The 24,209-nt window shown below is 46.8% G+C and overlaps 1 protein-coding gene across 2 annotated transcripts in view; it reads left to right on the forward strand.

Annotated features, from left to right (window-relative positions):
- Positions 1–24,209, forward strand: part of mpp7a (MAGUK p55 scaffold protein 7a) — a 119,795-nt gene that overhangs the window by 21,454 nt on the left and 74,132 nt on the right. Inside the window, exons 2-4 of one of the 2 annotated variants that reach the window (XM_079754361.1) lie at positions 176–268; positions 7,793–8,003; positions 20,009–20,127. In XM_079754361.1, the coding sequence (XP_079610487.1) occupies positions 7,967–8,003; positions 20,009–20,127 (156 nt within the window). In that variant the 5' untranslated portion in view covers positions 176–268; positions 7,793–7,966. The remainder of the gene's footprint in view (positions 1–175; positions 269–7,792; positions 8,004–20,008; positions 20,128–24,209) is intronic. The other variant, XM_079754362.1, reaches the window with a different exon arrangement.

The following is a 24,209-nucleotide window of genomic DNA, read 5'->3' on the forward strand; positions in this document are numbered from 1 at the left end:
ATTGCACCCACTCAAAAACCCCAGTACTAAACAGACACTGAGAAGTGCAAACCGGTCAGGGCGGTTGTTCATTATAATTGTTGGTTATTTAATGGACTGGATTTCTTCATTATCCCTCAGCCATCCCTCATTGTATTTAATCCTGTGTGTTGTCCTTCTGTTTGGATTTTCCCAGGGACGCTGTGTGTGCTGTGAGTGACTGGGTGATACAGGGTGGAGGCGTGGAGCAGCATGAGTCTGTAGGCAAAGCACCAAACCAGAGTTTCAGGTCTGTTCCGCTCATTCACATTGTGTGTGTGTGTGTGTGTGTGTGTGTGTGTGTGTGTGTGTGTGTGTGTTTTGTAATGGGAGTGTAGGCGTATTTCCGAGTGGAAGGTATGTTTTGTTTGCTCTTTAATAATAGACCCGGTGCAGCTGTGCTTTTAAATATCTGTCTGTTTGTCTGTGTGTGTCTGTCTGTCTGTGTGCGTACATTCGGCATTGTGTGTTTCCCTTGCCGAAATATTAAGCCGCTAAGTCTGCGTCCTCCTTTTTTGTGTCCTCCCAGGGCAATGATTTCATAATATTTCATAAGCTGCTTATATGTCTTTTACTATGCGGACAGATGTCTAGGACACTGTGGATGTCAGGAAGGGGGGGTTGGGGTGGTGACCTGCGTTACACCAGACAGCTTAAGCGTCTGCAGGTGCTTTCTGGGAAAAGCTGACCTTTGACCTTCCAGAGAGGGAGAAGCCCCAGTCATACCCCTTCACTCCGACCGGCCTCAGTTCATAAACTAAAGCAAGAGGGTGGTGTAGCGATGTCCCATGAAATGGGTTTCAACAGCTGTCTAAGAAAAGGATTGATTTAATACGCCATGTGTAATATAAGTGTAGATATATATTTGGACAGCTAGCAGGGAATCGGTTTCAGGGTCTGACCTGTGGGATTACAGGTTAGACTTACAAGAGCTTTTGCGTTTGCTGTCGCATGCGTAGGAAATCAGCCCCCATTACTTTGTACCTTGTACTTTTAACGAAAACTTTGTGGTTTTATGTGGAAAAGTCAGGATGACATGAACTCTTAAAACTCCAACTGCCTGACTGTAAAACAATAAACCTGTCCTTTGCAGGAATATGACATTTTTGGAATATATACATGAGCTCATCTATTCTCCTCTCCTCTTCTATTCTGTCCTCTCCTCTCCTTGCCTGTCCTCCCCTCTCCTCTCATCTCTTCTGGTCTCCTCTCCTTTCCTCCTCTCATCTGCTCGGCTCTCCTCCTCCTTTCTCCTCTACTTTCACTCATTTTTTCGTCTTCTTCATTCTGCCTTTTCTGAAACTTATTCAACACTTTTTTCCATTTTCCAAGTGTCAGTGTGAGGAACATTTCTTGTTTTATCTGTGTTTTTCTATGCGCTGCAATGATACTTATACGACAGAAACAGAAGTGTGTGTGTGTGTATAGAAAATTGAGCGCGCACGAGAGAGAGAGACGTAACGTGGACTCGTTTTGTGTAATGTGTAATTGAATGTTCCCCTTTACTAAAGTTAAAATATGCCGCAAACCCACGCCATAACTGTCTGCGTGCGTAGGGACGTAACTCTATCTGCATCCGTCTGTCTTGCACTTTGCAATTTGCGGTCTCCTCCACAGCCCCCCCCCCCCCCCACCCATATGATGTAGAGTAGCTGAAATACAAATTGATTTTACATCCAATCTGTCCTCACATCAGCCCAAGAACAACACCCCCCCCCCCAACGACCACCACCACCTCCTCCTCCTCATCTCCCCCTTAGGCTTACGGCAACTAATGGGGCTTGAAGGATCGCGGGAAGTCTTGTTCAAATTCAGTCCGTTGTAGTTCATAATTTGCAGATAGAAAGGCATCATCAGCATTTGCAGACGTCTTAAGTACAGATGTCAACACTCTCCCAAGGACTGGAAAAAGGCTGTACCTATTCAACGGGTTTTATAAACTGCATATTGGGTAAGTGTAGTTTAGTATGTGCCATCGCTGTGTAAAAGGATGCCCTCCCCCCCCCCCCCCCCCCCTCCCTGGATAATTTCTAACCACCACCACCGTGACATTAATATTCACTCTCCTCGTTTATCCACTGATGGATGGTTCCATCGTTCCATCGTCGTAAACAAGATGTTGAGCCCCTCGAAAACCGCACGGCTGTAAATGAAGAAGCACAGAGCGCCCAATCAAAACCCAGCGTCCCGGGCCTCTGTGGTCACGGCCCAGGATCGAGTAGACGGGGCAACGGATACGGTTACACGATCTGGGATTACATGTCCGAGAAATAATCAGGGGAAGAGAGATTCAACAAGACACGACCTGACAACCTTCTTTGATCATTTCATATCTTGAGTATTGTTGTTTTGGGATAGCTTTGGTTTTTGGGCCAACGCTGCTCTTTGGTGAATGTGGAGATCAGCAGATCTTCAAACCATCTGGTATGCTCCAAACTCCACACAAACACATATCCTCATATAATATAGTATATTGTATGCAGAATATTACCACTCTATTACTGTTCCATCGTGTAATGCCAGGGGTTGCCCTCTTAGAAAGCGGGCAAAAGTCAAGGTTTATTGCCATCCTTTTTTGCAGCATCTTTTAAGAGGTTAGGGTTTAGGGGTTTCTAGCTATTAAGAAGCGGTACAAGAGCGTCATCGCGATGGAAGGCGACGCAAGAAAAACCTTGAAATGTACTTGTTCACGGACCACTGGATTCTGCAACGAGAGAAGACACCTCTGAGACAGAACGGGGTGTGAGACGAACGATCATCCACGGCCGCGCCAAGGGCCGGCGAAGGGGACGTCTGAGTCAAGAGGCCGTATCGCCAGACGAAGAAGCCATCGAGCCCGGAGCGTCCCGTAACCAGTAACCCAAGCAGGTGTGACGGAGAGAGCGGTGCTTTGGATGTCCGGCCGGTCACGCGAGGGAGAGGTTTGCCGTCGGGTGTCATTGTTGCCGTGGGACCCTTAAACCCTTTACAGGATCCAGTATTCCTGTCACCGACCCGGGGGCGAGCGGTCCGAGGTGTGCCGAGACAGCGTCCCACCCGGGGCCTCCGGCGGTCCGGATTGGCAAGGGCTTCGGACCCGACGCTCTGGGAGAGCTTCCTGCGGCCGTGCGGCGCTCACAGGGAGGCGGCGTGTGCGTAACCGCTCAAGCCTGCGTGGTGCGCCGTATCGGTTTCTTTGCGTCACGCTTTGGAGCGTCTCAGTTTCCCCCCCCCTTTTTTTCCGTTTCAGCTGCGCTACGTGGCCCCTGGGTCTTCTGGTTTTATTTCATAGGGTGAAGAGCATGCGTTTGACGCCGGAGGGGAAAGCAAACCTAGAGTTTGGTGATATCAATCTGGGTATCACCTTGATTTGGATTTGATTCTGAAAAATGTTACAGGCTGTCCCTGTGCTCTATGTTGTGAAAGGCCTTTACATGTTCCCCCCCACGTCAGCCATCCGTTGTTCCAACTCTGGTTCTGCCACATGGCCTCATCAGCGTCCAGCTGAGAGAGTGTGATGGTTGCACCTGTTTGGGCCCCAGGGGGATCGGCTGACCGCCTCCCTTGGTAAAGACAGGAAGAATAATTGCCCTCTATGACCCCCACCCCCCTCTGTCAACCCTGAATCTGTCAATACAACTACCCACCCCTGAGCTACATTCTCTCCAAATTCTGATTAAACCTAATGTATCACATGTAGAAAAAGACCAAACAGCTATAGACAGAGTATTTGTTTTGAAGTTGATTGCGTTGGACGTGTTTAATTTCTGTTTTTCACCGGTCACTTTTGATGTCAATTTCTCCTGCAATGCTCCAGGGCGACCACTAGATGATGCCAACACCATTGTACAAGGAGCCAGTACAGAGGCGCGTACCTCTCCTATCAATCTAGGGTCACAAATCCAGTCAGACTCCCTTCACTCCACGGTGGCCATGGGATCTTGAGCAGACCCGGCCGGACCAGATCGTTCCGGCAGCAGGGAATGTTTCTTTAAGTCTGTCTGTTACGGTCCTTCAGTGCACCATAAAGTGTCTCAGGTTTTCCCAGTGCGGCGGCACGCTTCCTGGCCCTTCTTAAGGGCCCCCTCAATGGAAAGATGGATCCTTACTAAGGGTTGGGAATATTCGGTCATCGGTCAACCTCTTCCTCCCCCCCACCACCCCACCCTCTTGGACGCAACAAATGGCAAACGGTTGAGGGAGTAGCGAGGTCTGGCCACTCACCTCCCCCCCAGGCCCCTGAACCGCATCGCTTGTCCTATTTGTTTCTTTATTTTGTGATTTAAAGCCTGTCCTTCCGATCTCAAAGACTTTGGGCAAAAATGTGGGAGGGCGCGCTCGGTGAAACACCAAACCGATTAGGCATGGGGTTGATGCCTTTTGCCATGAGCTCAGCTCCCGTTGGGGTTTTGGGGTCCCCGCTGTGGCTGCCGGGGCCGCTGGAGAGATTCTGTGGTTATCATTCCCGACCTGTCGCTCTCTCTGCTGACCCCGTTTAATCCACTTTATGGACGTCCGCAGAGGGTTCAACTCCGTTGCACTTTTCACTTTTCCCGGTCACTGTCGTTTTTTGTCATTTTGATGTCGCTTTCAATTTCCTTCCTCCCTCACGCAAAACAAAGTACAACCTGGAAGTCGATGTCTGGCCTGCGTATTCTGTTTGTAGAATAAATTAGCCTATTCTGATATTCACATCTAATATTCCCTCCAATATTAATTTGCTTTTAAAGGTTGTGCGACGCACTCATTCGCCAAAGCAATGTAAGCGGAAACACAAATTAATGCATTGCTAAACACTTACTATGCATTACTAAACAACTTTTTTACACACATTTTATGCACCACAAAATAAACCAAACATCCCTCCATGTGATTTCCCCCTCCGTCGGCCAGAGGACTTGTATGTTTGCCTCCGACAGACAGACAGACCGGCAGGGATGATGCTGTCTTTGTGGGTCACTGTCCTGGATGAATTACTGCTCAGAATTTCTGAGTGGTTACATATATACACACGCATAAAAATGTGTGCCAATAAACCTTCCTTGTTGGGTTTTTGGTGTCATTTTTCTGTTTCCAAAGAAATGCAATCCTAATGTGTTGTCGAAAACTCTTTCCGGGCTGTTCAGGATGAATGGGAAGTCATTTTATTATTGCAATATTCCCCTATTGACCTATGAAGATGCGAAGACAATCTGTCCATATTCTCTTGTGTATTAAAAAGGGTGCACTGTGTTGTTATGTACCTTGTGTCTGTTGTAGCGATCATCTATTTGGCTCCTTTTCAGAACGGACTGATTCACAGCATATTATCTCACCACAGTTCCTCTCCCTGTGTGTCTCTTATTATGAGCACTACTCCCTTTTGAGAAGCTGGATAATATTGACTGAGGAAAACTCTCTCGATGACACAGGAAAAAGTGGACAAATAGCTACAAATGTCCCCTTGTGACAGAATCACACGTGTGCGCGCACACACACACACACACACACACAGCTCTGATTGCTGCATAACGGTAGCAACACCTGCAATAGTTGGCCTGCAGTACCATAGACCGGACATAATTCCCTCGGAGAGACACGCGCACGCACACACACACTTTAGACAGGATCTGGTGTGTGGGCTGGCTCTCTAACGGTGTGTGTGGGTTTTTTATTGTGTCTGTGTGTCTCATTCCGTTACACAGTTGCATACCAACGCTTTTAATGTGTTGATTAGATGAGGCATTAATCCTGCATGATCATGTGTTTATCTAATATGTGTTGTATATCACAGGGGACATATCATATCAACACTAGGTTCATTTTCTATTACACCTGGGTGGGCTTGCCAAGCCGCTGCTCTTTCCCATCGCTGTCCTGTATGTTGTTTTGAGTTTCAATGACCCTGCATTTCAACCTGACTTGAAGGGTTTGGAAAGCTCTGCATGTCAATGGGTCACTCTGCCACACATCGCTCACAGCAGGGCTTGTTAATTTGCTCTCACATCTTTGCTCGGCAGATTAAGAGAGAGAGTCTGTGTGTGTGTGTGTGTGTGTGTGTGTGTGGGGGGGGGGGGGGGGGGGGGCGTGTGCTTGCACGTGTGTGTGGGGGGATGGATGTGCTTGCACTTGTGTGTGTGTGTGTGTTGTGTACACGTACAGAAGTTGAGAGGTGTTTGGTTGTAAACACCCAGGGTCACTCACCAAGTCTGCTGTCAGCGCTTATACATATGGACACTCAAACAAACACAGTGTGTACAGACTACATATGTGCTCTCCCTGTTCCTGGCATTCGCCCACAACTACAGGCCTGCAAGGAATTAGTACTTCAGAAAAATAATTCAGGCTTGTCTTTACACATGGCAATGAACATAATGTATGAACGAGTATAACTGTATAAAGGTTAAGCAAATATATGTAAGAAGTGAACAGCGGTAAATCGTTGACACAGGACACAATACACTTAAAACGGGGGAGAATTTGGGCACATAATTACTCTCCCCGTTGAATTTATGCTATTTAGCTGTGCAGAAGCAGAGAGAGGTTGAACTATTGATTTGATGGATTGCATCGGACCAGCTTGATTAAGTTTTATTATCGACCCTAATGAGTTGTGGTGTAGACTTCGCCCGGGGACAAATATTTTCAAAGCTTTAACTCAGGAGTCTACATAGCTGGACGGTGGGTTCAATTGAAGTCGTTCACTTTCTGAGCGGCAGATGAACTGTTAAGTTTTGTTATTTCTTTGGGTCCTCGATGGACAAAAAAAAAGTCTGCTCTAGCCAAAAAGAAATATGAGGTGACATTCGGGTTAAGATTAACCACGTCATTTGCAGACAGATTCAGCTGCTAAACTCCATCAAGTTCTGACCAAATTACAAAACGAAAACATGTGTAGAGCGCAACTCGTGCCTGAGACGAAGCACTTGTCATCATCTCAAAAGTTTCATCTTGAATTTGTCTGCTGGTATGATGGCTGTGCGACTTGGAAATGGGCTCTGAGATGGGCCAGGTTTTGTTTTGGGGGGGGAGGAGGAGGAAAGAAGTTTTCCCTCATGTTGGGTGCCAATACCAGACTCGTTTGTCTTCAAAGCCGTTTGTTCAGATACCAAATCTGTGATGAATACATGAAGAAAAAATGGACTGTGTCCCTTTGGATCATAAATGTCACACAATACAAGTTAGCAAGTTTGGCGCAAAGAAAGATTTATTTACCCGAATTAAGGTATCTCCAAAATGGTTTAAGTGAGCAGCACTTTGCTACATACTTCTTGTTCACTTCATATCCATTATTTTAGATAGTACGAAGCCTTCTCACCGGTTTATGTTTCAAAGTATTAATAGACAAGAAATAAACCATCATAAATGATTGGCGAGAAAGGTGAAAAATAACTATTACAGCCAGTTCACTTTTGACATTTAAAATCTGCTCCACCGATGTGTAAAAATACATTCCGGGAATAAGAAGCAGGACTACGTTCCAATTCATAGCTGTCAAGAAGAAAGGATACTGTGACCAGTTTTAAGACGTGTCTTCATAAGTTCTGTATTGTGTTATATTTTCCAGGCCTTCATTGAACCAACATTTGCTCTTAGAAATGTGCTATCTTAGGCGTATTGACTTTTGAAAAAGCCAAACATACACCGTGTTTACAACACACCGCTACAGTAAAGAGAATATCGTGTAATTGGGCCCCCCCCCCCCCAATAACACGATCCCACCCACACAGTCACACAGAGTCTCCAGTGTGTGCTCTGATGCGTGTGGCCCTTCTCCCCGCTCACGCCACCTCTCTGCCCTCTGCTTTCTCCACAGGGCTCCATGGCATAAGACCGAGGGCCGGCCCCGCGAATAGCGACCCCTACGTCCCCCTCCGCTTCTCCCCCCCCCCCCCCCCCCACTCCCTGTTGACGAGCCACAAGCTAGCTACCACTGAGGCCGCTGTCGGACCGAGACCAGGACGAGGCCAGCGAGGGCCCCCCAGGAGCCATGCCTGCCCTGTCCACCTCGTCAGGCCCGGAGCCAGGTAAGAAAAAACAACAAAAACAAATGAGAACATCGAAAAGACCCTTCAAGTAGGGGGAGTCACTTGTTAGGGGGTAATGTGGTGCTGAATGCTAGGAGTTCATGGATGGGGCGACCAGGGGAGCTGAAATGAACGCTCTCCGTTGATGCCGGCGAGGATTGATACCAATCAGGAAGATGATTGTGTTCGTGTTTCTTTTAACCATTCAACGAAAAAAGGTCAATATTTATCTTGAGGTCACGCATGTATGAGCGAACATACATGAGTATGAGTAAGACATGAGATTAAGTAATGAGTATGTGTAAGGCTTTCTCTCTCTCGCTCGCTCCCTCGCTAATTGGGTGTGCGGAACGGCCCTCCTGAGTGATCTGCAGGACACTCGTACACCCGTTTGGAATGGATGTGGTGCCACTAACCTTCCACAGCTCCTTTTAGATCTGGGTAAATACAGGAGAACTGTGCTGAAAATTCTCTCTCCACACTAGAGATGGAGAAACTCACACACACACACACACACACACACACACACACACACACACACACACACACACACACACACACACACACACACACATCCACACTGACTCCGCTGGCATTGCAAACTCTTCCAATAACAATTGACCATGTTTTGCATGGGTCCCGTCCTATTCACACAATGAAAACACATGCATGAATACGCATACAAACGCTTAGCACACGCACCACACACACATTCCTTTCCGCACGAGTAAGTGAGTATTGACTGCAGTCTGTCTTGGGTTTGATGTGCCGGTAGATCAGAGCTCCCTTTAATCAGAGAATACCAACTGCCACACAATCCCTTTTCTCACGTTCAAAATAGCTATCACAGCAGCGTGGGCAAATTTACCGCTAAATAAAGACACAAGGTCGGCGTTCAGTTCAAAGAATATCGTTTGGGGGTTCAGACCTTACGTTTTACGCCCTATCAACCCGTACTCCCCGAACCACAACCTCCCCCACGTGTGATGAGGTGTGTGTGGGTCTGTGTAGGTGTGTGTGTGTGTGTGTGTGTGCACATGCACTACAAGGAGAGTGTCTGGATAATGGTGTGATGTCAGGCCTGTCATCCAGGCGAGGACAGCCAGGGGGTCACGACCTCTCCTATCATGAACATTGTCCTCCTCTCTAGTCAACTTTAATGGCCCATTACTTCATCACACACACAGGCCCTTTTTACAATTCGTCAACCATGGGAACAAACAGATGTGTGTGTGTGTGTGTGTTTTTAGGGGTCAACTGGGGGCAGACCTGAACTGCACTCTCTGATGGATATAAAGTCTGTGCACATCAGTGCGTCCAGACGTTTTTTTATTTTTTTCATGTTATCATTATTATTATCATGATTATATATATATTTTTTGTCCTATGCATCTCCCTCTTATTGAAATGGGGAACAGACAAGAGTAGAAAGCCAGACCATCAATTACGATTAGAAGTCATTTCAGGCAATTACTGGTCTGGGATTCTGGTTTCCAAACAAAACATGTAACGGCCTAATTCCTTCAGCACATCTTCAGCGTCGGGCTATGTGTGTGTGGGTAGGTTGATGTGTGTGTGTGTGTGTGTGTGTGTGTGTGTGTGTGTGTGTGTGTGTGCGTGTGTGAGCGTAGTCCTACGCTTGAGTCTCAACCACAGAATGCAACAGCCATTGACGGCAACACATGGATGTTTGCTGTGTAGGCTGTAGCTTCTGCGGGCCTAGGTTTGCTTACAATTGTCAGGTTGACATTCATTGTAACATCCGGGTCAGTACTAAAGTGGAGAAGCCTCAGTTCCAAGTCCGCTTCAGGACTTCTGTCAAGACAAAGACCAACACCAGCAGACCAAGTCAAATTAACAAATACAAAAAATACAAAAACATTCATTGTAATTATAGCCAAACGGTGTCTTGATTTCTGACCTAATTGCGTTGTCTTTATTGAAATATAATACTTCCAAAAAGTACGAACAGAGTGAACATTTATAGAATCAACTCAACCATCGATATTGCTTTGATAGATAGTTAGTTGCCAATATATCACCCATTTTCTTTCTTATTTTTTTAGCCACAGGGATATCAAGGTACCTTTTGCAAGCCTGACAAACTTTCCCCTCAACTCTGACCAAAGTTCTAACAAATTTGTCCGGCATCTTGCACACGCCTTCAGGTTAACAAGCCGTTAATTCTCCTCAGTTAAATCAGAACCCCCATCGTCTCAGGCCCACCTCTCTGATTCCCCTCAACATGTGAACATGACTTGAAGCTTGAATGGAATCATTTGCATAGAGGCCTTCACAAGCGCTCAGCGGCGTTGCACGGTCGAGGACCAGGTGTTGGGCTGGAGGGGAGGCGGGCGGCAGGTGACTGACACATTTATGCCCCTATCAGCGGAGCCTGATGGGCCCCAGCAGGGGCTTCTGGGGAGCTCAGCGGGAGCAAATGGCACGGCGGGATTCCCACCCACTTTGGCTCTGAAAACACTACCCTATGGCCTGTGCACACACACATTGAGCACATCGGTAACGCTTAAACACACGCACACACACTTACACACGGTAACACACTTACACACGACACACTTACACACTCTAACACTTGCACACATAGACACACAGACACACACACACTTACAGCATATACGCGCACGGACACACACACACACACACACACACACACTAGCACACACGAACACATGGACAGAGGGAGACTCACAGGGACACTGTCCAAATGTGCTGATCAAACAACTGGTGCTACAGGTCAGGGACTAATAATGGGGAAATATTCCCTCTATTAAAGGCCAGAGCATGACACTTCATCTTCATATGTGGTGAGTGTGTGTGTAGCTCCTATAATGCTCATTATGAAAGTGTTTGGAGAGAAAATACAAGTGGCAGATGGATGGACCGCTCATAGTCTCTCTCTCCCTCTCTCTCTCATATTTTATTCCTGGCTGTCGCTTTCTCTCCCGTTCGACTTGCCCAAATAAACAATGCGAATTAAGTTCATAAATGAAACCAAATAGTGAGAAAATAATCCTGTAAAACAATAAAATGTTGGAAAGCTGGCGTTCTAGCCTGACAGTAGGGATGGCAGGGGGCAGCCGACCGACTGCTTGGTTTCCAGAGGGCTGGTTCCTGCGGTCCCTTTCATGTAAAGCTCTTTTGGTGTGACTTCCAGATCTCTGTGCAGCTTTCTAAATCAGGGCTATCGTGCTTGATGATGAGGTGTGCTGCTGTTGTAGGAGACGATCTTTGTCCGAGGATGTTGTATGTTTATATTTTTATATTTGGGGGCGTTTAGCAGACGCATTTGTCAAAGCGTCTTGCAACAATTCATGCACACAATCACACACCACCGTCGGTGTGTGAATGTGTGCCTGAATGGTTGCAAGTCGCTTTTATCAAAGCGACTTCCAACCATTCAGGCACACATTCACACACCGACAGTGGTGTCAACCACACAAGGCACCAGCCAGCTCGTCGGGAGCAGTTAGGGTCAGGTGTCTTGCTCAGGAAGGGACACATCTACAGTCGACGAGGGATCGAACTAGCAAACTTATGGTTACAAGTCGAGCCGCTTTACCCCCCTAAGCTAGTGCCTTAGCCTGTCCAAAGACAGACAGACAGACACGCTTTAACCTGCTGAACAAACAGTGTCGTTTTATTCGAACCACACTTTTCATTTCAACCAATCTTCAAGGTATCTTAGTTAATCATCGTCAAGTGAGTTCCCCGGTGACAACACCACTTCCTCTCCCGTCATCACCCGAAGCGACAGATCCTCTGAACTCCCAAGTTGCTCCCACCCAGACGGCTGCTCGTCCAGAGTCTCCTCTCTCACACACACACACACACACACACACACACACACACAGCAGCGAACGGCCCGTCGGGCGTGGCAGACAGACAGAACAACACGTCCCGCCGGAGCTGTCCCGACCCAGCTCGCCTGCCCCGGTTACCTCGTCTCACGGGAGAACCCCGAACGCATCTGGCTTATGAGACTGCAGAGGTCGCTTCGGCGAGTCCGGGAGTGTCCCGGAGTGAGTGTGGGTGTGTGCTCTCGCTGTGTGCCGAGTGTGGGTGTGTTTGCACCTGATAGCCCCATTTCCTCCCCTGGTTTAGTAGTTAGCGGACGTCCCTGGCGGAGAGCGTAGCGTAGGCCCTTTCTCGCGTGTTTTATTTTCAGGGCCGTGCTCAGAAGGGGGTTCGTACGGCCGATTAAGACCTGATGGTATTGACGTTGACGTCTCCGCTGAAAGGTTCCATATTGTCCCGAGCAGGATTTTCCCTTCCTCTTTTTGTTTGTCTGACTGTTAGATGTGCTGGTTAGACATTGTAAAAGTATTTTTTCTTTTCTGAGAAATAAATGTCTCTACCTTAGATACTATTGCAAAACCGTGGCTTTCTATGAGCCATTCGGGACTTTGAGTAAGTTTGAGATATCAAAGTCACAGGTGGAGCAGTTCTGGTGTAAGATTTAAGTATGACGTTGTAAAAATGTCAAAAAGCTGTTGTGGGCCAAAAATTTTGATCAACCAGATCATAAGTGATATGATATGCATATGCCTTAAAGCCACTTTAATAAAAACACCCGGTTTGAAGCTAAGGGACTAAGACATGCTGGAAAATAAAAATGTAAAAGTGGATTACCTTTTGGTATTTCAAATCATGCAGATGTCTCTCATACTTAAGGAAGAAAAATGCAATTATAAAAAATATGCTTCTGATAATATGGGAACTCTGCCTTAGGTATTCTCTTAATAATAATAATTTCTGACCAATCAGAACAAATGCTAATTCATTTGCGTTGTTTGGAAAAACCCACTTCATCATAAAATAACCCAAATAAACACAGTTATGCTCCAATGTTTAGAAACAAAGACATGAAAATGAAAAAAGGACATCAATCCATTTTGGTACATGAAACCACAAAAATATGTGCAAGGGACTTAAGAAAAACAAATTGCTGGAAAAAAACAACCTAACCATCTCCATCTCATCTCATCACCATGTTGAAGACATGTTTGTCTTTTGGATTACAACTGCAACAATCAACTGAATCCTTCTGCCGTACCTTTTATTCAGTGCAGGATTCACTTTGCACCCTAAAGGAAGCCCTGGTGTCGCAGGGTAGGATTATTATCCACTTAAGTATGACAGCCACAAAAAAATAAACGTTATGTCGCCCAGGGCCTGGCATTACAGAACCCTCTAACCACCTGCATCACACGCACGCACGCGCGTGCGCGCACACACACACTCTAACACACTAACACACACTCACACACTAACACCAACTTACACACTAACACCAACTTACACACTAACACAAACTCACACACTAACACCAACTTACACACTAACACAAACTCACACACTAACACAAATTCACCTACTAACACAATCTCACTCATGTACACACAAACTCACACACATACACAAACTCACACAAGCTAACCCAAACTCACACTTACACACAAATGCTCAGGCACAATGCAACCATCTAAGCGGCCTCTTCCAAAGACACTGCCGCTTTCTATGAAACCTTTTAACGTTTACTATGTTATTCCAAGCCGTACCTGCCTGTGCTATCAAGGTTTACAGTCCCCTCACAGCATTAAAAGATAAGGCTAACGCCGCCGCATGCAGCTGTGGAGGAGGCAGGCAGACGAGGCACACATAAAAGTGGGATTTCTTTTGAACGGGACAACCCTTTTACCAGATACACCGTGTATATGAGAGACATAGCAAGCGGTCCTGCCTTGCTCTGGACGGTTCTCGTCGTAACAGAGACAGCGCATGTGTGAGTGAAAGTGGACACAGCGATACACGTTGTTCTGATATTAAGCACTCCACACTCAAAATCCTTGTGGCTTTCACAGATACAAGTCCCCAATAACGGTACCACAATACATACTTCTTCATTACATTGTGCTTGTCTGGTGTTTGTGCTGCAAGTTTTCCGTCCAAACGTGCAAGAAAGGCAGATAATTTGGCCACGCTCCACGTCCACGGGCCTTGATTCGACCAGGGTAACGACTGAGTGATTGAGTTAGTGAGTGAGTGAGTGAGTTAGTCAATTGGTAGATTAAGGCACGCCATGGGCGGGGGTGAGGGTCTTGGTGTCAGCACTCGCGCTGGGAGCTCCTGGGATCAGTCAGCCATGTTCCAGCCGTTCTGCCATTGTCCCTGGCCGGAGCTCCGCCGCGGGGATACGATACCAAAACACAAGGGTTTGTTGCCACTGGATGAGGGCCCTGTTTCCAGTTACATCAGGACCAAAGTTTCCACATTGCTCTGACAAAAATCAAGAGCAAAGACGACAACACAAAAAAGCAAGTAACGGCAAGGAGAAGGCTAGAGACCAAGACAAGGACTTTTGTTTATGAGGAATTTAAAACTCCTGTTTAATATCCCTAATAAGACGGCTAAATCTAGGACTGGCCAGTACAGGATATGCTCTTTTACACTGGAAAGAGCTTTAAAACGGCCGCACAGACCTTGCCTACAGTTTGACCTTCACAGGCAGGGGTTGTTAAATCAAGCCACTTGCACTTTGTGTGCAAGAGAAGATATATGAGATATATGGAGCAAACATGCATAGTGAATTGCTGTTATTAGTGTGCATCATCCAAATTAAACCTTTTCAGGTGGTGCAGATGAGGCTGTTCAATTAGCCGGTATAATCTGGACAGGACATGCTTCAGCAGAGTTGTTGCAGCATGATCCGAACTCACATTGCTGGTCCATTGCCAAAGCAAGATAAGGTGGCAAGTTGTGTAGATCTGGGAGTATTGCTAAGGCGTCTGTACTTTTTCTGCTATTTTATCACTTCTCAGAAATGCCTCAAAGCATCCATACCCTAGCTATGCAGAGTAGGAGAAAAGGAGTAGATCTTTCATCTAGATCTTTCGATGGAAGGAAAGAACGTATGTAGCATCCAGGACGATCTCTAATGGCATAGAGAAGCCACTAGCGTTCACAAGTATAGACCTTGCTCACATTAAACGTTCTCCGTCTGCCAGAGCACATGTGTATGTTTTTTCTCTCTCATTACCACTTTCATCAACACATGTTCGTAACGTCACCTTCCCTCAATTTGACCTGATGCCTTTCTTCTTCTCTATACCGCACAAAGGGAACACTTGACGTTAACAGTAAAACATTTTCCCTTGTCCTTTGTGCTGCCTTTATCTGTATCTGATGCTTTGGGTTCTACTGGTGCGGAACACATTTGTCTAAACGGTTCACAATGTGAAGTTGGACACAACTGCAAAACAAAGCATCTCCTCAGGCGGCCAAAGGAGCCTCCGAAAATAAAACTTTAATGACGTTATTTCAACACGTGCATCGTTGCTTTGTTTTGCAAGGTGCTGACAGCCCTGTAAAAGGTTAAAGGTGTGTGAGGGAGCGTAGTGCATGGACAAGGGAGCTGCAAAGCAGTGTTCAATAAAACAGAAAGTACAAGCTTTTGTTCGTGCAAAAGCATTCAATAGATTTCAGGTTCTGCGTTTTCATCATCTGGAGTTTGCTATACTCCCCATGTCAATCTTGACAATGACTTGAGGATCCTTTTCATAACCGCTCTCATTTTTGTCATTTGTCGTTTTTCCATGCTGAGAAGCCCTGCCTAATATCTTGCCAAGGGAAGGGATTCAGGAAGCAAGGCATTGAAATATCATTGAGGCTGATAATGAAGGGCTTTGTCCCCTGACCTCTCTTTTAATGTGCAGAAGTGGTTGGGTTTCTGCTGCTGGTAATGGGCGGCTTGGTGGTTTCAATGTAGCGCAGACCCCTGCTGTTAGACCCCTCTGCCAAGTCTTCTATATTACCCTTTTCCCTGGTCTTACACAGTGCGCCGCCACTGTATCCGCTGCACATCCCTGGTGGACTCATTGTAAGTTATGCTAACGGATCACAGGGCTTTTCTCAACATGTAATTCTGTTTAATTTTATGCCCGGTACAGTATGTCACAACAGTGGTGCTGGTGCTTAACTCACGAAGAAACGTGACCCTCCTGTTATCCTTTTACCGCCGCGTGACCTTTATGCTTTTGTAGACACTGCATGAAATCAATGAAATCAATCATGAGCCCCCTCATGAGGAGGGATCTGTTAAGAGGTCTGAGACTGTGTAGTATGATAGTCACCAAGACGGTTTCATTTGAGACAGCAGTACAGGTAGTAAGAACACCCGGGGAAGTGATACAGACGCCGCTGTGTAATGGGGTTGCTGAGGAACCCTAGCCTTCCCCCGACTGTCTGGTCCAGTCCAGATCCCCCTCCAGATCCGGTCTCCAACAGAACCGCCGCCCACCTCTTGTGTAGGTTGTCTCCCCATGCAACAACAATAAAAGTGTTGACATAAGTGTAGGAGTCATCAGTTCTCTAATAGTTTTTTCAGGCCGGCGTCGAGGATGACCATCAATCTCCATTATTTACAAAGGTGTCTCACTCCGTCTTTGACTTTTTCTTCCTAGACGTTTGTGAGAATTGATTGATTGCCACACGTGTACATCCAAACCCTCGCAGCCGCTTCACATCTCGGTCCTGTTCTTTCCCTTGGTGCTCTTCCTCGCGCTGTGACAGGCCTCCTCTTCTCCTCTCCCCGTCCCTGAGGTTGGAGAATAAAGAAGTAAATCAGACCCTGAGTGGATTAGTATACACAAACTGCAGCTGCTTCTGCCTGCTGCCTCGCCTCCGTAAGCCACCATTATTTCACCGCAGACGGCCACGAAACGTGTTCGCATAGCAGCGTTTGAATTACTGACCTGCTAGGAAGGGCTCCCGAATGTTGTCCTAATTCCCACCCCCTTGCCCCCCAAATCCTATGAGCCTCACATGTGTTTTGCGCTTAATAAATCGCTGATAGATATACAGGGGAGGGTTAATAACTCATTGGACACCTGGGAGGGGAAACAGGCACAGGGGAGTTTAGGGAGAGGAAACCAAACTAGGCCCCCGAGTTCATTTCCTCCATTGCTTTCAGAAGGACAAGTTCATTTTCACCAGACGTACGCTCTGTCTTTTCTGTGTGCGCTTGAAAAAACAAGCTCACCTTTTCTCCAAAATGATGGACTCTGCGATATATTTCTCTCCCAGCAGTCCCGGCTAGCAGTCTTCCCAGGCGCGGTGCATGAGTAAACAGTTCCAGGAAGTTCAATGTGTAATGGCTGTTGGGTCATATTTTACATCCCTGTGACCTCCATGCGTCTTCTAGATTAGCTCCTGTCCCCTCCTAATTTCTGCTCTGCTCCAGGAAGCGAAATCCTCCGCAGTTCACTGACCCTATGTCACTACTGTGTATCATGTTTAATGCGACTAAATGACAGGAGACATTTTGGTCTCCGATGAAGGGGTCAAAAGCAAAATGTCTTAACCAATGTGGAGGTGTGGGCGTGAGAGGGGAAGTGCTGTTTGGCAGTTGGTGTGGTCACTTTCCCCGTACGGGAAACCCTTGCGTGGCCTCACCGGACATCTTAGGGACATCTGAGGCACGGCCTCCCTCTGGACTCAGGGCCGTTGGAGTCTGGTCTGGCCCTGATCGAGGGCCGTGGCCACAACAGAACTCGTGGTCTGTTTCATCGACGTTCCAGATCCTTGGTCGTACACGCCCCGCCTCACGAGAGCTTACAGAGCGGCCGAGCCAATACAAACCCAGGAGAGCCAGACCAGATCTGCAGTGACCAAGTGAAGGAGTCTGGAGTGGACTCGTGTGCTCAGCCACCCTTCCGCAAAGTGTCTCTCTCTCTCTCTCTCTCTCTCTCGCTCTCTCTCTCTCTGTCATGCTGACTCTCCCCTGGTTTGTTGTCTGCATCACAAGTTCCGACGTGGACACTACACTACTGGAAGTACTCCTACATTGCAGCTTCCCAGCCATTATGGGTTCTGTGTTTTTGTTTTTCTCTCTTTGCTCTCTCACTCTCTCCCTCCTTATTCCCTGCCCCACCGCCTGTCCTGAGGTACAATCTTAGATTTAATTTCAGCTTAGCAAGAACCATGTTTAGTTCTTGGCTCCCGAAGCACTTCGTTCAGTTGTCTTGAGTTAGTTTTCCTGTGGGTCACTAGGTTCGCCCTGACACACTGACCTGCAAGCCCTGGAGCTGCGGAAGCTTGTTTTTCAATCTATCACTGCCACAACTGATTTGTTTCCCATACCGTTGGTCATTTGACAAGGTGATCACCTACACATGAGGACGTATGGATGTATCAGACCTCAGTTAAAGCCAAGTCGTTTATTGAGTGGGTGATTATTCCGGCATATGTCATGCATATGTTCCTTCATCACTGGATGTCGCTCACTTTCAATGGCCTACTTATGCATTCATACATCTGCCTTCTCTCATGCAAAACATTAGTTACCGTGAAGCACAATACAATATTGTGCCTCACTGTGGAACGAAATCCCTATCACCAGTACCATCTCTAATTAGGAACCAGTTAAGAGGCACATAATAGTGTGTTATCAGTCATGTCCACAATGTCTCTCTAAATTTATAGAGAGACACTCTCAATGTATCTCTGAATCTCCAGCAGTAGGACGAGCTCCACAAAGTGCTCCCTGGCTAGTCAGGCCATACTCGGGGCCTCCTATCCGGCCGCAGGCTGTAGCTGCCAGTGCACAGTGACTGCAGCCCATTCAGAGAGCCGTTCAGTCACTCAATCAGCCAGCTGGCACACGTCAACCAAAAGCTCAATCAATCATTTTCAGATGTGAGCTTGTTTCAGATCTTCTTTGTTTCGTGCTACTGTGTTGTGTACACACTTGCAATCTTAGACTATTTATTTTGCTGAAATACCTTATAAAAGAAGTATCCAAGTGGCTCAAGTTTGTTTTGACGTTTCGATGATTTGACTTGTTTTTGTCCATGCGATCAGGTTAACCTCAAGAGTCATTTTAACTTCTATCTGATTGGGCTTTATAGTTTAGCATCCAAGGAGGAGGAGGAGAAAGGAAGGGAGGCCGCTGTGCAGTGACATGAATGGAGGAGGGCTTTTCCTAATGCATGAAACCCAGCTCCACTGCACCCTGTGGGTCTTTAATCTACCCTCACGCTTCAGTGGATCAGTGCCAGGCCAGAAGGCCAAGAAGCAAGGCAACAACCGGCTAGAGCCTGCTACTGCTCCCCGGGAATCTGTTGCACTTGGAGAGGACCGTTGGTCACTCGCCGGTTCCACAGAGTTCTCCAACTCGGCTTCGGTTTATCTTGAAACCATCAACTCCCTGATGTTGACTTTTCTTTTAGGGTTGAGGGTGTGGGGAGGAGGGGATGGAACAGTCATCGATACTTTCTGCAGGGTTTCCTGGATGCCACTTGGGTGAGGGTTCTCTGTTGGTGTCTTCAAACCATGTTTGGTCCTCCAATTTTTGTTTTATTTTTAGGCCTTATTAGCCTTATTTTACAATATGGTACGATATCTGGGACACATTGTCTTGGAAAAGAAGTATCTCAATATGAGTAATGTTAACCAGACCTGTGAACTCTAAATCGGAGGTTCGGCTCAGTATTGCATTCTTCTGGTCATTATCGAACAGTGAAGTCTCCTTCACATTTGGACCGCTTGAAATTCCCAACATCCAAAAAAACAATTGGAAACCTGAATTTCAACCCCACTTATTGATTCCATATAGAACTACTTATTGTGCCATAGGAGTTGTAAAGGAAATCAATAATAGATGTTGGGATCTGGCTTGAGGGTGGATATCAAAGCTCACTTTGGCATAAGCTATGAAGATGCATGTCCAAATACGTGACAAAACCAGGAAGTAGAGGCTGTTAAGGGACGTGGCTTATTGCTCCCTTGGGTTGCATGTGTGTTCTCAATTTCATATGGTAACAGTTTGAGAGCAAGAGAGACATACAAAATAATTCCAGAACAATGTTTAACATGCATCTCAGGGGTTTGTCTTTGAGTTTTGTCTGTACCTATGCGTATTTTATGTCCATGTCTATGCTTGTCTGTGTGTTAAATCCATGCATGTGTTCTCTCGTCCCCTCCAGGTCTGTATGAGCTGCTGGCAGCACTGCCCTCCCAGCTCAACCCCTATGTCAGCAGGCCGGAAGACAACACCTTCCTCCTGGAGATGTTTGGGGAGAAGAGTCTGCACTCTCTGGTCAAGGTAAACATCCATGTAGTTAATGAATTTGGTGATTAGTTATACTATGTTGGATATTTTGGACATTTTCTTTCCCGCTGCTTTTTTCTTCATTTTCAATTTTCTGATAACTTGCGTATCATGGAGCCGACAAACACACACATACACAAGTTTGTTTGTCATACACACAAATAAAAAGTTTTTTCATTGTGACTCATTTTGCTTTCTCTGTCCTTCCGGTTGGCACTTTACAAAGTTGATTGCCTGCTACTGCTGTGAAATATGCCACCTACTCAAAGTGTTGGGTTCCCTGCCTGTTAAAACAAGACAGCTACTATTAACGAGAGGACGTCCAATGACAATAGCACAGTCAGGATGAGTTGTTGGCTCTGCAACAGTGGGCCGCAAATGTGAGGCTTTATATTCTGTCCTTTGTCTGATCCATTCCTGATCAGAGAAGGTACTTTGAATGATTGCATTTTGCTCTGGAACACAATTTACACACATGATTACATTTACCTCCCAGTCACTGACCCCTTCGTTCCTATTGGCCCCATTATAGTACAGGAAATGGACATCCATTTTTTGGGGGGGTTCCTTGTTTCCTCTTGTTTAAGATATGTTGGCTTATTTGTTGGTTCAGGACCCGGGGTCATGGAAGACACGAACAAGCATGTAAAATCATCTGAATCACAACATACCTCAGACGCAGAACTGAACCCCGGAGGTTGGGCCCCGAGGAAACCAGAAGGCTTTCATTGGCTGCCTGGCTTGTTATGGATGGCCACAGAATAAGAGCTTTATGAGACCAGATAATGATGGGCAGGGCCGTTGCTTGTTCAGGCTCCTGTTCACGTCGGCCCCAAAGAACACAACGCGCATGTGGGGCCGATAGAATGTTGTTAATGAAGGTGGCGTTATGTTTCCACACATCTCGCAGGGCTGCATGAATGGGAGGGCCCCAGACTTCACCTGGCCTTCAAACCAGCTGTGATTACAGCCCATCTGCAGAGCCCTTTACCAAACATGGGCTCTGCACTGTGTACACAATGTAATATTAGTATGTCGTATTAGTTATATTAGGGGGATATTTAACACGCTTGATATATAAGTAGAGGAGAGGTTGAGATCTCCCTACTGCTCGCATGTTATTTACCTGAGCTTGCGGCGTGTGGACGTGTGGAGCTCTGTCTGGGTAGCGGTTGACAGCGGCGTCTGAGAGAACGTTAAGGTTCTTTGGGCACTAGTTTAATGCCATGGTGTTTATGGATGGTGAAACTCTGTCTGAGCAGCGGTTAAGTTAATGTCCATATCCCGAGTGAGGGTAAGGCTTCCCCGACACATTAAGTAGAACGCTACTACGTAGTGTGGATGGTAAATCTCAGTTTGAGAAGCGGTATATTTAATGTCTGAAGGACGTTTGGCTTCACGGACACGTGTGTCGGGACCATAAGGGAAAACAAGACCCCCGTCCCCCCCTCTTTTCCAAAAATCGAAACTCTAAAAGCCTGTTTTTTAAATCTCAGACTGTTGGAATTCCAGCTGAAAAAGTGGTTTTGCTCTTTAAGTTAAAACAATGCATTCTGCAATGGGCTCTACTAATTCAGAATATTCGGTTTACTAGGATTGAACTGGCTTGAAACCAAGGTCGACAAAGTGGATAACAAGTGATTTCTGGGAAACGCACCGGGCCGTACAACAACTTCGATCAGGCAGAAAATGTGACAAGACGTGTGCTGCATTCCAATGCTATTTTGATAGCAGTCGTGCCGATGGGGAACGGGGCTGGAGGTAATTTCTCTGTTTCTAGCCGGCCCTTGTCCTGCCAGCTTATTAAGGAGTTTCAGCCACCGTCGATGCCGTCGATGCTTGTCGTTCCCGATGTGTCCCGCGTGTCCGATGTGTGCCTGCGTTTGTTTCCGTGCAACGGTAGTTCAACGGGGAAATCCGTGAACCAAATTCAAATGACATCTCTTGATATGTGTGTCAATGTGGATTCCAGTTTAATTATGGACCGGTGGGATTCAAAAAAGTAGGCCTTCAAGTTGTGGTGAGCGCTGGTTACAATAGAAAAGAGACACATTCGCCACGCTGTAGCAGCCCGATCCCTGCTACTGGAAGAGAACATAACTCCCCTCTCCTCCATTAAAGTAGAATTATGGGAAAGACAGGCCCTCAGAGCCATGAAACGAGAAGGCATCAGGGCAACATTAAAGAGCCACCACTTCATTCTTCGTACACATCAAGACATGCCTCTTTATTGGACCCATTTTCCCATTTCCATTCTTTTTTTCCCCCTCCGTTTTTGTCAAAGGGAAAACCGAGCAGCTTTTAGCGTCTCTTATCGTTAGTGCCTCGGTCTAAGTGGAGAAGGCCCGCCAGCCAACACCAGACAGGCAGAATTGTGTGCGTTTCCTCTCCTTTTTTTTTTTCTTCCTCCTCCCCGCTACCCAAGATGTGAGCCAGCCTGTCAACTGGCCGGGCCAGGCAGGGAGACGGGCAGACACGGGGAGGCGAGGCGCACACCAGAGTACAGAACAACCGTCTCGTCTTTCAGCCTGGGCCCAGCGGCGAGACACCCAGCGCCCAGGTGAACATGGCTAACGTCAGTGGCACACCATTAATAAAGCCTTAATCGTCCTCTTCCTCTCCGGCCCGCCACACAGCTCCCACAGATTCCACTCTAGAATAGCGCAAGGCCAGCCAGACGGATACTTCAGTACGGGCTAAGCAGCCGGTTAAGACACACACACATACAGTACATACACAGACACATACCAACACACACACACATACCAACACAGTCACACACACACACACACTCACACGTAACAACACAGACACACAAACACGCACACGCGCACACACATACACACGCTAATCTGGCTCGGCAGCCCGAGTCACTCATATGGGAACGCTCAGAGCTCACCTGGGTAATTACGGAGCATCGCTTGCTGCTGCGTGGGCCTATCTACAGGGGAAAGGACCATAGGAAGAGGGGACAAGAGAGGAAAAATCTGGGGAGGAATCAGGAGTGGGGGTGAAGAGAAAAACATTCCCCTGAAGTCTCGGACCAAATACCGATTTTCGTCCTGTCTTTCCTTCGCTCACCTCAAAACTCGTCAGACAATCCAGACAATCTCATGTCCCCGCTGATCTGATTAGGTAACACAGGTGAAGCAAATGTTTCATTGGTCTCTCGGCGTTGGCCCCGGGGGCTCAGGAGCCGCCCTCGGCCCGGTAGACCTCTCATCGCCGCCCAATGTCTGGCCCTAATGTGGAACGAAATGCAAATGCCTACGCGTGCAGCGCAGGCCGGCCTAAAACGACACAGACAGATCCCCCTCCTCTCAATTAACGAGTTGCTCATGTGCGCTTTCTATTATTTCCCCGGCGCTCACTGTTCCGCTGCCAAGTGACCCGCTCGGTGGAAAGCCACAGGAAATATAATACAAAGTTGTATTTCCACCTGACACAGGTGGGGGACTCCTTGAGGACCAACTTTCTGTCAGCAGGCGTTCAGACGGGCCCCAGAGCTCGATCGCTTGTGGTCACCACGCTTTTCCCCTTCGTTTTTGTCCACTTAGAGGCTAATAGGTATGTAGCTAAGCTGCTTGTAACTTACGCTATCCCAGAGAGTCGCTTCATAACGGTGTCCGTCTTGAAAACTCCTTAGCAAGGCTATGAGGCTGCTTTGTGTTATGCTTTAATGGGTTTTTCGAAAACAAATTTACTACACTGTGGCACACTAGGCAAATAATAAGAAAGACATTGTGTGTTGTAGTTTCATATGAGGTTGGCAATAAGGGTACATAGGATTACAACTGCCATCCATTAAGTGGGCTTAGAGATTTGTTGAAATGGATCTGCTGAATTTCAATCAGTAAAATTACATTGTTTTGATGACTTCAGACTGCAGTGAGGCTTTTTCTGCCAGAATGGTCAATATTTGGTAGTTTGAAGATAATTTTAAGTCTCCATCAGTTTTCAGAGTAACCAATGAAAATGTGTATTAGTATTTCATCATTTTTTAACCAGTTTAATTAAGTTGTATGCTATCGATGTAAATGCTGCAACCTCAAGCCAAGCACCCCACCTTAAGTGTA

The sequence above is a fragment of the Pollachius pollachius genome (assembly GCF_949987615.1).
Source record: "Pollachius pollachius genome assembly, chromosome: 17".
NCBI classification, from domain to species: Eukaryota; Metazoa; Chordata; class Actinopteri; order Gadiformes; family Gadidae; genus Pollachius; species Pollachius pollachius.